General features: G+C 40.1%; 1 protein-coding gene across 2 annotated transcripts in view; it reads right to left on the bottom strand.

The window, feature by feature from the left end:
• The window catches only part of Prkdc (protein kinase, DNA-activated, catalytic subunit), a 237,871-nt gene that overhangs the window by 119,638 nt on the left and 100,209 nt on the right, over positions 1 to 18,024 (bottom strand). For both annotated transcript variants that reach the window (XM_052739941.1, XM_052739943.1), the window contains 3 exons: positions 17,393 to 17,578; positions 16,602 to 16,706; positions 15,105 to 15,272 (listed from right to left, as the gene is read on the bottom strand). In XM_052739941.1, the coding sequence (XP_052595901.1) occupies positions 15,105 to 15,272; positions 16,602 to 16,706; positions 17,393 to 17,578 (459 nt within the window). The remainder of the gene's footprint in view (positions 1 to 15,104; positions 15,273 to 16,601; positions 16,707 to 17,392; positions 17,579 to 18,024) is intronic.

Below are 18,024 nucleotides of genomic sequence, written 5' to 3'. Positions count from 1 at the left end.
ATCCTAGCACCTCCTTGGAGCAACACCAGTACCAATCGCTGTTTGACAAGTCCTCTGTTGTCCCACTCCTGGCCAATCAGAAGTTCAACCCCCATCTGAATCTGGAATTCCCTTAACCCCCTCCATCCTAGCCACAGAAATGTCTGTTCACTTGACTGTATTTCTACCACTGCTGCTACTGCCACCACTCATGCTGTTGGGTCAAGTCAGGCAGAGCATAGCCCCCCACTCTACCATGCAGCAGCCCAGGAGGGGGGACCCCCTCTCTTCAGCCTGGCTGCACTGCTACTGTTTCCCAGTCCCTTCCTTAGCACTGTCTAGGAGTTCCAATGTAATAACTGTAAAAGCTTCCCAAAAAACTTTTCTCTGTCTTTCTTTCCCAAAGTCTATTTTCTGTTTATATGTTCCTTATCTTTTCAGTTTATTTTGCAGAAAAAAAAAAAACCCAAAAAACCAAATGACCACATGGTCAGTCGCCATATTTGATAAGGGCTGTCACATGGTCAGGCAGATGCCATCTTTGCCAAGGTCAAAGGGGGAACACATCATATGACCTCACCACCATCTTTACTAAGGGCACCGGGAAGTCTCTTCCTGATGCAGTTGTGGGTGGAGGCAGCACATTCCTATTCTGGGGGTAAGGTGGTGACAGCACTGCTTAAGAGATTTTGAGTCTTTTAAAAATGTCATGTACTTTATTTTTGATATTGCAAGAAGACATTTGAGAGACCTTGAACCTTTCCGTGGGAGCAGTTTTTAGATCTCTTGATGATGATCTAAATGCTTCAAATCGCTTTCCTCTTCTATGATACTGTTATATTAAGATTTTAAAATTTCAGATATTAACATTAATACAATTCTGATACAGTTTGGGTCACAAGCTCAGGATTTTAAAATTTTCCTTGGCTACTCATTACCTGCTTTCTACGATTTGGATTTCAGTACTGATAATACTAATTTACCTAAAACTTTTATTTCCTTTTACAAAATAAAAAAATCATATAAGCCTCAGAGGATCAAAAGAAGCCATTGGATCCACTTCACAGAGGTCAAATGAGCTCCAGATAAATGAGTTTCCTCACCTGTCTATTCCTGAGGATGGTATTTCTCTCCCTCCTGGTCTCCCTTTCCCAATCACTAAGACCATTGGCCAAAAGGTTCCAAATAAATTCATAAATGTTAACTCCCGTCTCTAGTCTCTACTTCAGCAGGCTGGCAGAAACATTGAAGCAACAGTTGTGGACCACAACCTGCAGTGCTTTCCCTGCTACAGATGCCAGCAGAGACTCTTGTCTGTATGATATGTTCCAGCCCAGCCGAATGTAATGGTTCTCTGTCTCTACAGCTAGGTCACATGACCACATACTTCTGATAAACACCCCATTTCCTGGGTTGCCTCCTTACCTTTGACTAGCCAGGGTCCTGACCACTTGAGCCCTGTTTCAGCTTGAAGCAGCTATGGAAGAGAATACGTTGTCTTTTGCTCCCTGTTCCCAGGACAAGCTAGAGGGATAGTTTAAGGATGGAAACCCTGACATAGGGAACAAATTGGCTACTGAATGACCACTGCTATACCAGGAAACTGGACCCAATATTGTCAATTGATATTTATTGGCTAGAATGGTCCTGAAATAGGATGGGACACTTGACCTTCTTTATACAGAACCAAGTAGGTATTGTATGACCTTAAGAAATTATTTCTATATAAATCATTCAGGATTATAATCTGGCTGTACTCAAAGATCAGAACTACAGCTACAGGAGCTTAAAAACGTGTAATAGATTCAGATATCACTGTCAACGGCTTAAAAAATGTCTCTCCTTACTCAAGGTTTATTTAGGCTTAAGAATGTGAGCCTCCCTGTCCTTGCTAACTTCATTAAGCTGTACCTAACTGGGAAATCTGTAATATTTAGATCTAATTTATACATCTAACAGATTTTGTTCCCCCAGTCCTCAAATACCTTTAGAGATCTGAGAATATGGCATTTAATATAAAAGCTTTTGATGATAGAGAGACAGGTCAGCTCCTGGCAGCATCCTGTATCTTCTCAAAGAAGATGGATGGCCACAGAAGAACTTCCACCTGGAAACTTATGAAAAGCTGACATCCTGTCCAGACTGTGAATAAGAGGAATAACAGGGTCAGTTGTCCTCTCTGCCAAGACAGGTAGGATGACCTCCTCAAACTACTACTCCACAGAAGAAGTGTCAGATCTTCTGGGCTTATCAGTTGGATAACTGCTGCCTTTGGAGCTTCTGTCCCTCAACTACCATGGAGAGACTAGGGATCGCTGCCTAGGTAGCTTTAAAGCTGTCTCACTTCTTAAATTTATCATTCTCAGATCTGACAATGTTTGATGACTAGGGTATCAGTTTAACAGCCCCAATCCCAAGATTATTGACAGCTCATTAATAAGTTTCCTATTAAAATTACACACAGGTATGCCTCATTCACAGACTTCATGGTACAGAATAGACTGGTTTCAGATATAACTCCAGAGGTTCAAATTTTTAATATTGATAAATGCAGCTTTGATAAACTGATAGAACACTGACTACAAAGAGTTCTTAAGAGTCCTTAAATTTCTATGGATTTTTAACCCTTTTGCTACTATGTAAATCCATTCCAGCTGTCTTACAGATACCTACAGGTTCCAGGGAAAAGTTCTGCCATTGTATCAAGAAATCTGATCTGATGAAAACTAACAACCTCCCGAGCCCATTTCTGACCCCACCTATTTTTCGAGCATATTTTGCAGATTCACTGTTCCCACCTGACCTCCAGAGAAACAGCAGATGCCAAGGCTTCTGCACTCCTGATTTGGCGTGTCATTTCCCACCAAGTTCCTCGAACACCACTGCTGCAACCTGCCTTCTCAGCTCCCTCAAGGAATGTTTCTGAGATCTTCTGCCACATATGACTCCCAGTTTCCCCCTCCCCACTTTGCCCCTTGTCAGCTTGAAGCAGACTCTGGAATTCAGCGCCCTTGTTACCCTACTTGCTTTCATAACTCACCCTTTTTATAATAATAAAAATGGAGGAATGTTAATATTCTGGCCTGTCCCTTGGGGCCACCCTACGTCCTGACGTAAAAGCCTCATTTTAAGGAAAAACCACTCCCCTTCCTCTCTCTTCTCCACTCTCTTTCTTCCCTGCCACGAGGTGCGCAACCTCCGTTTTTCCTCTCTTCTCTTCTCTTCCTCTCTCTCCTTTCTGTCTTTCTTTCTCTTTATCTCTATAATAATAAACACTTTCCACACAGATGCAGTGCCTGGATTGTAAATCAATGTCCACTGCCACTGCCGTGCCTGCCCCGTGTATCCCATCTGCTGCCCGCTGCTGCATCTGCCCAGCATGCCAGCATGTTTCCCTGCACACGTGGGATACCCTGGCCAGTTGGGGTCCCCTGTGTGCATATATCTTAACATCTCTCCTTGGCATCTCAAAATTCACAAAGATGCCTGGTCTCTTGACTTTGGCCCACTACCACCAAGGGTGATGGGCTCTGGCCCCTCCATTCTGACTTTCCACAACTCTCAGATATCAGATCTCCTAAGCTCATTCACTATAGTACACAGGCTTGGACTCTATATCCATCCACTAGATAATCAATCTAAATGGCTGTCTACATTATCCATAATCTTTACAACTTTTGTGAATGCATAGGAAAATGGAAAGAGATCCTTTATGTATCTGTTTTCTCTTCTGTTTTTCCAAGCACCCCCACCCCCCATAGGCTTACTGCTTACCACCCGACATCCTCCTTGTTCTCAAGTCCTCAGCACCTTCCTGACTCTTCTGCTCCTGAGACTGAAACTCATGTCCTTTGACCCAGCTGATAAAGAGCCTCTACCCCCTACTTCTTGGCATCAGTTGCCTTCCTAACAATCTCCTTAGTCCTCCACTTTCTCCACTTCTCCATCTGCTGTAGGATGGTCTGTATGTCAAATGTGTTGCTCTAATTGGTCAATAAATAAAACACTGATTGGCCAGTGGCTAGGCAGGAAGTATAGGCGGGACAAGGAGGAGAATAAGGGTGGGAAGTGGAAGGCTGAGTCAGAGACACTGCCAGCTGCCATGATAACAAACAGTATGTGAAGATGGTAAGCCACGAGCCATGTGGCAAGGTCTAGATTTATAGAAATGGATTAATTTAAGCTGTAAGAACAGTTTGCAAGAAGCCTGCCACAGCCATACAGTTTGTAACCAATATAAGTCTCTGTGTTTACTTGGTTGGGTCTGAGCGGCTGTGGGACTGGCGGGTGAGAGAGATTTGTCCTGACTGTGGGCCAGGCAGGAAAACTCTAGCTACAAATGTTGCTCAACGTGGATTTTATCAAGGCCAGAAAGACAAGCCTCTGTCCTTGGCTCCCACCTCCCCCTCTCCCACTTGTCTGCTCAATCTAGCTCATGATGCTAGATTGAGCCCACCTTAGCCCATAGCTTTGCATGCCATGACCATCAGGCCTGAAACGCATTGGCTACTGCAGTCCTCACTGTCTACACATGCCAAAGTCCTGAAGTCCCCTCCTTCTTTCCAGCCCACCTGAGCTCCAGTAATGTTCCAACTGCGCCCCCTCCTTCTATCTGACCATCTTTGGCCCTCCTACACTCACTCCCACATCAGCCTTGCCTACTCTGAAAAGTCCTGCCTAGCCAGGTGGGGAGACAACAATTGAGGAGTATTTGAGCCTCTCTAACACTCCTTAATAACTAGTCACTCCCTTCTCTCTTGGAAGTTCTGCAGAATACTGCAACTGTCTCCCCACCCCAAACTCCTCCCCCTGCCTCCTCAGCCACTTGTTCCAATAGCCCCTCCATCCCTCCAAAAAGGCCCCTCCTTTCAGCCTGATGAGGCTCCACCCTCCCTCTTCCTAAAGCCAAATTCTCCACTGTTGATAACAAAATAAGGTACAGTAGAACTTATAGCCTTATGACAACAACTCCCTCAGCCAAGGTCCTTGACACTGCTGCTTTCCTACTTTAACCCTTTCCTGTCCTGACACGGTCTTCAGCTTAAACCTAGTCATACAAAATTTATAATATTCTGCAATGACAATAGTTGACTACATTTATCTATGGTCTATTTTCATGCTAAAAGATCTCCAATTAAATCTTCAACTCTGCCAGGTAGTGATGGCACACACCTTTAATCCCAGCACTCAGGAGGGAGTGACTTAGAGGCTAGTCTAGTCTACAGAGCAAGATCCAGGACAGGCACCAAAACTACACAGAGAAACCCTATCTCGGAAAACAAAAAACAAAAAACAAAAACAAAAAAACTTCAACTCTAACTTTCAGGGTTAAACTTAACAGGGATAAAAGCTACAAGCCCTAATCTTATACAAGCTACAATAACCTATTATAAATTGTTAAAGATGCTTTAAAAATACAAATTAATTATCTCATAAATAATCATATCCTTTAATATGTTCCTAACTATACTTACAATTACAGAAATAAGCTTCATTTAGCCTCCTATATATTTTTTCTCAAAATTAAACTTTGAAAACAAATAACTAAAAACAAAGTTTGTCTAGTCCAAGTACACTTAATAGATAATGGTTCTCAAACTCCTCAGAGACCTGATAAATATGGCATGTTTAAAATGTTCAATAAAAACTTCCCACAATAAAGAGACCCCCTCCTAACAAGAAACTTTAAGGTCTTCAAAGAAGACAGATGGAACACTGCACAGACTCCTCCACTTAGCCTGTGGTAACACTAATGACTGGGAAAAATTGCCCCGTGCCTTATCTGCCAACAGAAACCTGCACAAACTGTAGACACTTTTGGATTGAATGCTGTATCCTGTCTCATCAAAGTAAGGCCAATTTTCCCAAGCTCTTCCTCTACAGAAAAAAATCAGACCTGAGTCTGACTAGGCGAAGGCCTGCTGCTCTGTGAGACAACTGAAGATTAAATGTTGCTTTCTAACAACTGAAGACCACCCAACTACTGCTTCTGCAATAACCACATAAACCTTAAACAACTAAGTAAGTCTCTATCATTTAAAACATTAAAATGCCATTAAAAACATTTAAATTATACTTCCTACCTAAATTTATCCTTCTCAGATCTCTGAGGACACTAATAATGAAGTGTAACTTTAACAATAGCAAGCACCAAGCTGCCTGGTCAGTCCATTTCATATATACAGTTTGCCTTACTGACAGGCTTTACACTGATAAAGATTTAAAGTTTCTAAAGACTATGATAAACAGACAAGTAAGTTATATAGGTTAAGGAAAATGAACGATTCAAGTTATGACACTCCTCTCCAAAATGAACATGAATTTTGCCTTTTACCTCAACAACAGCTTCTAGGACACTCCTGCATTTCTCAGCTTCCATTTGAACATTCTCACTCTCAAAAATTCCCAAACCTCTCTTGCCCTCTAACTCCCGGTGTAGGACATATCGCTGTATGGGATGCCACCTCTCCTTCCCTTGCTGTATATCATAAAACCCTCTCTATTAAACTCAAAGACCCTTCTGCCTACATTTCCAAACCCCAACACTCCCCACTCTTCTGCTGTCTGGCCTTCTGGCCACACTTGCTCCCAGACGCCCTCACAATCACAATCTATTCCCATCATCCTCTCCTTCACCTCGTAACTTACAAAGGGCCCCACAATACCGTCTAGATTCTGACTATATCTCTCCAAACTTCTCTGATCAAAAACTCATCACTCATAATGCTTACCTGTCCTCCCCTGAGCCCAGCCACACTTATCCCTTTACTTCCACATTCCTCAGATCCCCGACAGTGCTGTCCAAAAACTTTCAAAGACTTCTTCCCCCATCCCTCTCTATACAAGAGAGTCCTCTAGCTACTTCTGCTTATACTTTTTATATGGATGGCAGCTCCTTCCTGTCAGACGGCCACATCAGACTGACCCCTCCATTATCAATATTCATCCTCAGCCTCCGGTTCCTGTTCCCTCATAATGACCTCATACCCACAAATCTCATCTCTCTTCTCACACTCCTATTTTTCTTCTGCCCACATGATTGTGAAACATCCACCACCCACTGACTCCCCTAAATTCATTAACATCAAACACTCTGAACAAATCCTACACTCTTATTACAAGACATAAAACTAAACCTAAGCCATCTCCTTTTCAACATGCACACTGTCTCATGGCCAAACCCTACTTGAGTCAAAGTCATCCAACAACGTCTCTCCTCATCTGCACTGCTTTCCCGGTGCCTCCCTTCAATGCCCTCCTCTCACATTGATGCTCCAGTCACTGAGGCCCAACTCCACTAAGAGTTGTTTGTCCCCGGCCATCCAAGTTCCTCTTTGGTATCGAGAGACAGACTCTCTCAACCTCTCCACCCCAGTCACAAAAACCTGCTATGGACCATCCCTATCACCATTTAACAAAACTTCACCAATTGATCATCCATGTTCCCCAAATTTCAATTTCAAAACCTACCTGAACACCCCAGGAAACACGATTCTGATGTAACAAAAGCCTCTCAAATTGTATTCTCCCCAACACAATCAGACACTATTTTCAGATAACAGCTGTTCCCCAATTAACCATTTTAAATGTTCCTGGCTCCTCTTAACAACTCTCAAACAGACTCCTGACAACCAACAGCCTAAGTTTTCCTGCCCATTATTGCCTAGTCCTAATGGTAGGACTCCCCCTTTCCCTGGGATCTCTCCCCATTTCCCTGGTCTTGGGACTCCTCTTCTTAACTACCAGGAACATGAACCTAACAGTTTCAAATGTACACCCAAGAAAAAAATTTTTTTCTAAACTCTTTATCTCTGTTCCTAGTCTGTATGTCGCAACAGATTTCAAACCAACTACAGACTACTCCAGCAACTCCAGTACGAGCACCAGCTATTTCCTTGGAATTTACATCCTGGTCCAGCCTCACAGACTACACTTCCCTAGCCTCAGATGTTCCCTCAGAACTTGGACATGCACTGACATAGCCTGCTCTTCCCAATTGTGACCAACAACTCAGCTTCCTTGGGTCCATAACACTCCAATGTCAGCAGGAAACAGCCTGGGAGAATGATGCACATTACCCAGCACCCAGTGACCCAATGATAAAACAAAAAGGTGGGAATGAGTGGACACTTGTCCACTCAAGCACATGGGTCTGGCAGGCCTTGTCCTTCTCCTCAATTCCCCCTGCCTTTCTAAAAACCATTAGAATACATTCCTAAAGCTAGCCACCAGGGTTTGTTCCCTTATTTGGCCACTTCCTCCTCCTGAGGCTGATTACCAAGGTCCATCAATCAAAAGCCCCCTTTGGTTCACCTAATTAAAATGCCCAAATCAAAATATATCACCACATCCTAGCCCTTTCTAACACAGATCTCCCCTTTTTCTCTTCTAAAAATTACACCTGCCAAGGTATTTTGCTGCTGTTTTTCTGCCTGGATCAGAAAGCAGTCACTTTAACTTTTCTTCTCTGCTTAATAAAGGATCTCTCTGTAAAAACAGGTGTTTGAGTGTGGTTTGCTCCTGTTAAAAACCCTTCACACATTTTCCTGTAAGTAACCCCAATAAAACTCATTGTTTCACCAAGTTGGACTTTGGAGGTATCTGTACTTTTGGTCTATTGTAGGCTCCCTATCTGGGGTAAGGAGATGTGAGTGTTCTGTCTCCCCTGGAAAAGTCTGTTACACAATACTGTCTCCTCCATTTTGTTGGCCAAAAAATGGCCAAAGCTATACAGAAAAACCCTGTCTCAAACTAGATGAGCTGGGAATTGTGTGAGCAAAAACATAAAAGGAGATCAGGTACCTGACTGCCTCAGGTAAGAAAGTATCCATTATCCAGTTAAACCAGTAGTATTCCATGGATTTTTAACCTGTTTAATGAACAATATCTGTGATAACCATTAAATATACCTCAAATAATCACTACTTAAAAAATGGAACTAAGTAATATTTTAATTAATAACTAATTTTGATTCATAATTTAAACATCATTAAGCTTCACAAAGAGATTGGCAAGATGGCTCAGCAAGGAAAAGTGTTTGTCACCATTCCCAACATTCCACATAGCAGAAGGAGGAAACTGACTCTGACAAGTTGTTCTCTCACTTCCACACTTGAATCACAGCATGTAAACCTCCTTCCCCAAATAAACAAGTAAATGTAATAAAATATTAAAAACAGACTGGGCCTTGGTGACTGCAGCATCACCAGTGAGAGGAGGGAACTGAAGGGAGTCACCAGAAAAGCAAGTTGAGGAGAGAGTTTGTTTGCAATTTACACCCTGAGGATTAAGAAAGGTCACCTGAGCCAGGCAATGTTGATGCACGCCTTTAATCCCAGCATTCAGGAGGCAGAGGCAGGTGGATCTCTGTGAGTTCGAGACCAGCCTATTCTACAGAGTGAATTCCAGGACAGGGTTCAAAGCTACACAGAGAAACCCTGTCTCAAACAAACAAACAAACAAACAAACAAACAAACAAACAAAGTCACCTAAGTAAAGTTCTAATGAGTACAAGCTATATTGAATCACAAGGACAAGCTGCATGTGGCAAAAACATGTTTTTCCATAGAGGCATGTAAACAAATAACAATGGCCAGTTGTAATGAATACTCTAACGTAGATTCCCTCCTATCCACTACAACTGGGAGGAGCACAAAGGCCATTCTAAGAACAACTCCGTGTTTTTGAAGAAACTGAAGTCACAAGACTCTTGAGTTGTGTCCTTGAAGTTTTCTCACAAGCACTCAGAATTCCCCTCACATGATTCTATTCTTGGATTACATTTTATATTTCTTCAGTGAGTGGAAGATTCAGAATCAGAGAAGTGCTCTAACAGCATAATTCTGTGAAACTCATGCATAGTCCAATCCTTTGTAATTTACCTTTTAAAGCTATGAAATACATGAATAAACTGGATTGTCCAATAAATGAGATAATATAAGGAATATACCATAACATATTAAAAATGATTTATAATACACCAGCAGCTAACATTACGCAGAAAGGAAAAAGTTGAAAATTTTCTGTCTTATTTTTCTCATTACTGTGATGAAATACCTAAATGTAGCAACTTAAAAGAAGCATTAACTATAGTCCACAGGTAGAGATACAGTCCATATGGTAGTTACGGAAGGATGGTAGGAGCAGGTAATGGCTGTTGTTTGAAGGCGGGTGGCTATAATCAGGAAACAAAAAGAGTGGCTTGAAACTGGGGTCACATTTAACTTGTAACACTCTCTAAGATCTAAGACAGACGAGATATGTAGGCTTCCACCTCTTCAACACAGTTTTTCAAGTCCAAGCCACAGCCATCAGGCAAAAGAAGGGATAGAGGACATGCAAGTAGGTAAAAAAGAAATTAAACTGTCATCATTTGCAAATGGCATGATTTTACATATGGAAAACACCAAAGACTATACCAGAACATTTATTATAACCAATAAATCAACTTAGCAAAATTACAGGATACAAAATCTATAAAAATCTGCAACACCACTATAAGTCAATAGTAAATCATCTTCAGTATAAATAAAGAAAGCAATCCCATGCCAGGGACGGCATATAAGATGGCTGATGTGCTGCCAGCAGAGACTGGAGAAAAGGGGAACCGAGATTGTGGACCATCAACCCCCGTGTGTTCCCCTCCGGATCTTCTGCTTAGCATGCCTCTAGAGGGCCAAGGCAGAAATGCCTACGTGTCCCAAGGTCATGCTTTATGGCGTGCACATGTCACACCCTCCTCCATATAAATATTTCTTGTAATAGTAGTCTTTTTCTTCTATCTGATCTTCATGTTCTGTGTTCCTAGATCAATGGTGATTTCTGTGATGCAGGAAAGGAGTGAAGTAAATTTCACAGGAAATTATACAGAGATGATCACTCAGTCTGGGATTAAGGCAGTTATACAGTTCATGGAAAAGAACCTGCAGCCTGGAGAAGCTTTTTAGGCTTCAATAAACTGTACTGAATGTGTGGTCAACTATAGCACGTGGTATGATGTGTATCAACACACTGGACTTAAATTGGCCATGATGAATAATTCAGTTTCTGAGGATATTCCAAGGACATTGTGTAAAACTTGAGACCCTAAGGGGTATTGGCTGAAGACTGTGGATGGAGTAACATATAGATGGGATGACAAACTAAAAGTGTGGGAACCTAGAATAGGAGGAAAATGGTGGTCTCCACCAAGAAAGGGAGATGGCAACTTTAATTCAGATACTTTTTTTTCCTTCTGAAGGAATATGGAGATAATGTGACAAATGATGGAGTGATTGCTACAAGCTTTATTGGGTTCGTAGACTGAAAACAGCTGCTAAGAAAGGTGAGCTTCCTTTCATAGAAACTCTGAAAATTAGATTAGGTCTTCCTTGGAATTGTTGGATATAGAAGGACAGAAGTTGCCGACTTGCAGGGACAGATTTCTTGTCTGAGGTCATTGTAGACCACCAGTCATGGGGCTTAGTGTTTGCAGAGGGCTGAGGAGGAACTTAGCCAGCTACAGGGGTCTTGAGGTTGGAACAGACTGTGTGAGAAGGAAAGGACTGTCTGGTATATTGACCACTGTTCTTATTTTTACCTTTTTTTTTTTGTGAAATTGCATGTTGCTAGCCTTTGGGTCAAGTGCTCAAAAGACTGTATAATTATTAGTAATAAAAATAGATTATGCTTGCTTTGGTGTTGTCTGAGATAGTTCCTATGTTTAGCAAAAGATGATGAAGAATATATTGGTGATTTTCTAAGAATAATTTTTGGAATCATGAGAACATTTTGTATTGGGTGATTTCCCCTTTTCTTTCTGCTCCCCCTTTACTTATGATAATAAAAGACTGAGGTCACCAGGGCAAGTAGCAGAAGCTAAGAGAAGTAAGAGGAGCTAAAGTAAGAGAAGTTAGAGAAGCTAAGAGAAGCTAAGAGAAGCTAAGAGAAATTAAGAGAAGCTAAGAGAAGCTAAGAGAAACTAAGAGAAGCCAGGGAAGCAAAAGAAACTTAGCAACTGCAGAAGCCCGAAGTGACCTGTCAGCTTGCATGAACATTGTCTGTGAGTCGTTATTGCGCCTTTCAGGTATCCCATCCTTCAGACCCCTAAAACTGCTGAGGCTGGACCCCGGCAATCCCAACTTTTATAACTACAAAAAATAAAATACCTAGGGATAATTTTAACCAATGAAGTAGAAGAGCTCTACAATTATAAAATACCAATGAAAAAAACTGAACAGGACACAAAAAAGTAAAAGTACATCCATGCTTACAATCTGAAAGAAAAATAATATTGTTGAAAAATTCATACTATCCAAAGTTATCTAAAAATCCAACACAATCTCTATAAAAATGCCAGTGATATTCTTCACAGAACTAGAAAAGACTAGGGGCTGGAGATGTCATTCAGTGGTAGAGTGCTTGCCTATCACATGAGGCCCAGGGTTTAATTTCCAGCACAGCATAAAACCAACTACGGTGGTGTAATGATGGAGGAATGTCTTTCTGAATGCTGTGAATATGTGTTGCTCTGATTGGTTAATAAATAAAGCCGTTTGGCCTATGGCAAGGCAGCTTAGATGCAGGCAGGAAATTCAAAGAGAGACAGGCAGAAGGCAAGTGGGGGAGGCGGGGCCACGACACATCAGTGAGCCGCCCAAGGAGCAACATGTAATGGGACTCAGGTAAAGCCATGGAACATGTGGCGATACATAGATTAATAGTTATGGGCTAATTTAAGATATAAGAGGTAGCTAGCAAAAGGCTTGAGCCATGGCCATGCAGTTATAATTAATATAAGTCTCTGTGTATTTACTTGGGAGATATGAGTAGGAAAGATTTGTCCCGACCACTGGCAGGCTGGGACACAGAAAATCTTCTGGCTACAGTGCATTCCTATACTCCTAGCACTCAAGAAGAAGAAACAAAAAGATCAGAAATATGAGGTCACGCTTGGCTACACAGTAAGCTCCAGATAAGCACAGTTTACATGAGACTGTTTTGAAATAAAACAAAACAAAACAAAAACCAAAAAACAGAAAAACAAAAAAAACTAAAAACCAGAAAAATAAACTCTAAATATTATACAGGATGACAAGAAACCCTGAATAGTAAAGCCATTTTGAATAAAAACAAAGTAGGAGACTTTAAAACATACTACAAAGCTGTAGTAACCCAAACAAAATGGTACTAGTATAAAAAATACAGCAAATGGAACAGAACATAGATTCTAGAGGCAAACTCCCAAATTCAAGGCCAACTGATTTTCAACAATGGTGCTAAAAATTCACACTGGAGAAAAGATAATCTCTTCAGTAAATGGTGCTGGGGAAGTTGGATATTTACAACTTGAAGAATGAAGCCAAATTTCTACCTCTCACCACTTAAAAATGTGAATTAAAATATGTAGCAGAAGCTAAGTGGTGGTGGCACACACCTTTAATTCCAGTGCTCAGGAGGCAGAAGCAGGTGATCTCTGTGAGTTTGAGACCACCCTGATCCACAGAGTGAGTTCCAGGACAGCTAAGATTGTTACACAGAGAAACTCCATCTTGAAAAAAAATGTATCAGAGCCATAAATGTAAAACCTAAAACTACGTCAAAACTATAAGCAAAAATGCCCCTAGACACTCAAATGGGCAACTTTTTGTTGTAGTTTTATTAAATAACACAAAACCACAGGAAACGAAAGCAAAAATAGACAAGTAGCATTGAATCAAACTATAAAGGAAATGATCAGCATGTCCAGAATACATCTGAAAGTCCACAAACTCAATAGCAAACAAACGATTTAAAAATGGGCAACAGATCTAAACAGGTATTTCCTAAGAGAAGACATACAATGGACAACAAGTACATGGGCAACTGCATAATACCAACAATCATAGATAACACAAACCAAAATCACATGTATAAGCACATCTCAGTTAAGAACTGTTCACAAGGGAACGTGAGGCTCTGGAAAAAAGGGAATACTTGCAAACTGTAGGTGGGAGTGTAAATTAGTACAGTCACTGCCTAGAGCCATCTGAGAGAAATTGCCCTAATAAGATTGGTCTGTGGCGATGTCTCTGGAGGACTGTCTTGATTATTAATTGGTATAGGAGGGCCCATTCTGCTGTGTGTGGCACTAGGCAGGTGGGCCTGGGTGGTATAAACAAGTAGCTGAACATGAATAACCAAGCCAGAGAGTGAGTCAGCAAGCAGTGTTCCTCCATGTTCCTTGCTTCCAGGTTCCTGCCTTAAATTTCTACCCTGAATTCCCTCAATGATGGATTGTGAACTATAAGTAGTTCTTTTGGTTAGTGTTTTATTTATCAGAGTAACAGAAAAGAAAGTAGAACAACTATACAACCCAGCAATCCCACTATTAGGTTGCATATCCAAAAAAAATACATCTGTACAGACATGTGCATTGCTGCATTATTTCGGCACTATTGACAATAGGGTAAAAAAAAAAAAAGGAAGTAATTCAAGTATCCATCAGTTAATGGAAGAGTAAGAAAGAAACACACACACACACACACACACACACACACACACACACACACATACACAGGAAGTCCATTAATCCTGAAAGGGGCTGAAATCCTATCATCTCTACCAGCTCAGATAAAACTGAAGATCATTATGTTAAGTGAAATAATCTGAGCACAGGAATATAAATGATTTCACTTATACACAGATTCTAAAGAATAGAATTTATAAAAACAGAGTAAGGTGGTGATTACCAGAGGCTGGAAACAACAAAGGGACTGTGGACGTATGGGGAAGTATGGGGAAATGTTTACCAATGGACACTAAATCATTATATAGATACAAGAAGTTCTGGTGGGCTGTTGCACAGTAAGATGACTACAGACAACAGTGATATATAGTATACATTTTAAAGAGAAAAAGAAAAAGATTGGAAACTTTTTATTATAACAAAATAATAAATGTTTGAGGAGATAGGTCTGACTTGATTTAAACATTCCATATTATACACCTATATTAAAACATTACACGGTATCCCATTAGTATGTTCAAATTTTAATTTTTGTGTACCAGTTAATGTAAATTAAAGAAAGTTTAACCCCCGTCAAATGCAACAAAAAGAAAAAAAAAAAACAACCAATGTTTTATGGTTGACGCTTCTAAAAACTAACCTTTTTCATGCAGTCCACGTAATTATTGTACTTTAGAGAATCAGGAGGGAATTCATCAGACTTCATGGGGAAATGAGAAACAATGAGCTTTTCCAGAATATGCTTTAGGTTTTCTAGACTGCCTTCAGGCAGGTTGGTGAAGAATGGAAGAAGAATGATAGCTTGGCCCTGGGAAGCAATGCAGACAAATGTAAATCACACTAATTGTGGCTTACAGATCATACAGAGTTAACAAAATCACTACTTTCTAAAGACTGCAAATAATTCGCAGCATGGACTCAACAAATGACTTCAGAATAAATTCTGGATGACACCAAAAACCAACTTGAATGAAGCTTTGTACGTCAGCTTCAGTTCTAGAAGTCAGCAGGCTAACATGAAGGAGGACCTGAAGTTGGGAGACTGTGTGACTGCACTAGAGGAGAGAGAGTAGTGAATGGATATGGTCAAAATACATTGTGTAAATGTATGGAAGCTTCAAAGAATAAAATTTTAAAACCAGTTTTAAAAACAAAGATTATATTCAAATTCAATGTAGGAAGAATGGCTTGAATAACCTACAGGATAGTTTACAAGTATTTGTTTGCCCTCAGAAGTTCATATAGAGCTTATTGATCCTACCTCCTTTGAATAACAGATAAATCCCAAAATTTTCACATTTAAAGGAGAAACTTCCTGAGTCATACAGAACACATCAAAGAATAATCTAATAAAAAATGTGGTCATTCATGAAGACCACATTATAGGACTTTAAACTCAGAGACAATAAAATTACTTTTCTTGCTTCCCCATCACTAAAAGATTTCAATAGAAAAAAAGACTGAAAAATAGTTTGAAACTACTACAGCAAATCCAAAACACCAATTTAAATCTGATATATGTAAACACAAATGCTAATGATCATATTATGTTTATATTTTAAAAGAAATGTTGGGCTAGGTAGCTCCCTGGCAAAAGTGCTTGCTATACATGCATGATCCCCAAACTCAGGTAAAGCAGAGACCGTAGTGCACATTTGTAATCTCCACCCCTGCAATAGTGGGATAGGTGGTGGAGAACGGAAAAGTCACGTATGCAGCAGCAAACATTAGACCTTGTCTTAAGGTAGAATTCAAAGAACTATAGCAGAGCTTGTCCTTTGACCTCCATACATGTGCTGTGTGTGGCATGTGATATAGCACACATATGCTCAACTGCTCTTACACATATATGCATGAACATCTCTTGAAGAGACAAAATGAAGTGCATGCAATGCAGATCAGCTAGACCAAAGCCAGAGTCTCTTTCATAAGGAAGAATCCACATTGTTCAAACAAATCTGTCAATACTTAGATGATAGGTGCATGGGGGTTTATTATGCTGATCTCTTTACTATTATATGTTTCGAAATTTCCATACCCCCCCAAAAAAACCCAACACGATAAACACACAAAAATGTAAAGATGTGAAAATAAAGAGAACGTAATATCAAAAGACCAATCTTTTAAAGTCATCTACCTTTAAGTGTAGACCCAATTTTGTATCAGCAAGTAGACAAGTATATGTTGTGAAGATTTCAGGATGTGAGCTATGATTTGTATCAAAAGATAAAGTTGAATCAATCTAAAGGGAGATAAAACATGACAAATTTCTATATTATGCCTCAAAAATTTTTGACATATTTTCAATTTTTTTTTTTTTTTTTTTTTTTGGTTTTTCGAGACAGGGTTTCTCTGTGTAGCTTTGCGCCTTTCCTGGAACTCACTTGGTAGTCCAGGCTGGCCTCGAACTCACAGAGATCCGCCTGGCTCTGCCTCCCGAGTGCTGGGATTAAAGGCGTGCGCCACCACCACCCGGCTATTTTCAAATTTTTAAATTTCACAACTTTATTTGTATTTGAACCTCAAAAACAATTCAACAATGTTGCTATAAAACATTTTGCTATTTCCTGTTAAGGCAAAGTCTGTGAAGACACAGTAATAATAAAAAATAAAAAATAAGCATAATAAACAATGCTATAAAATGTAAGACAAAGAAAATAATTGGCAGATATCTCTCAAAAATATATTTAATTATCAATGAAATGAGTTTTTGAAGGAACTTTCACCACAGTGTTTAAACATAAGTTAAGAGTTCAAAATAATGAACACGGCATCCATGGTGGTCAACATCTATAATCTCTACACTAAAGGAGGCAGAGGTAGAAAGAAGTAAGGGTTCAAGACAGGCTAGGGTTACATAGTGAGAATATGTCTCAAAAAGAACAATGCAACTAAATATGAATGCATTTTAAATTCTTTTCAAAATACCTGCAACATTTTTGCCAGTAAGGACAGCACTGTCATTTTGCTTTCTGGAGCAGACTCTGTGGCCCACCACGAATCACACTTCCTCCAGTTTTGCATAATTGCAGCTGCAAGCTTCAGTCCTTGGTGTTTCTGAACAGCTCGATCCCTGAAGCTCTGATCTAACATACCATTTAAAACAGTACTCACCTGAAAAAATTTTGTAGATTAAAGAAAAATTCTTTGATAGGAAAAAAAATACACTTTCATGTCAGTTATTCTAGGAAAATGAAAATGCTATTTCTGTAACAGATGTTTACCTGTCTAACAATCTAAGAGCACTATAACATAAATTTTCCCCCAGAATGAAGAGGGTGACTCTGCTGATGCCATTCTGCCCATTTTGCAGTGGGGGAGCCGATGGGGGGCATTCTCCATGAAATTCCATTTGGAAGAGGAGGTAAGTACTCTTCTGTGGACACAACTACCACCACATGCATTTCTGTTCTACTAACACCTTTGCAACAGAATAACAAATAATTTGGTTAGATTATCATTCAATATTCCCATCATTCTGACAACATAGGCATTTTTTACAAATGCTCTATGTAGTATACTATCAACACATCACTCTTCTTGTACATTCTGCTCTCTCT

The sequence above is a fragment of the Peromyscus californicus genome, unplaced genomic scaffold (assembly GCF_007827085.1).
Source record: "Peromyscus californicus insignis strain IS unplaced genomic scaffold, ASM782708v3 Scaffold_16__1_contigs__length_79575227, whole genome shotgun sequence".
In the NCBI taxonomy this organism is placed as follows: Eukaryota; Metazoa; Chordata; class Mammalia; order Rodentia; family Cricetidae; genus Peromyscus; species Peromyscus californicus.
Note: the sequence above shows the minus strand (reverse complement) of the source record. Positions and strands in the feature narration are given on the sequence as shown.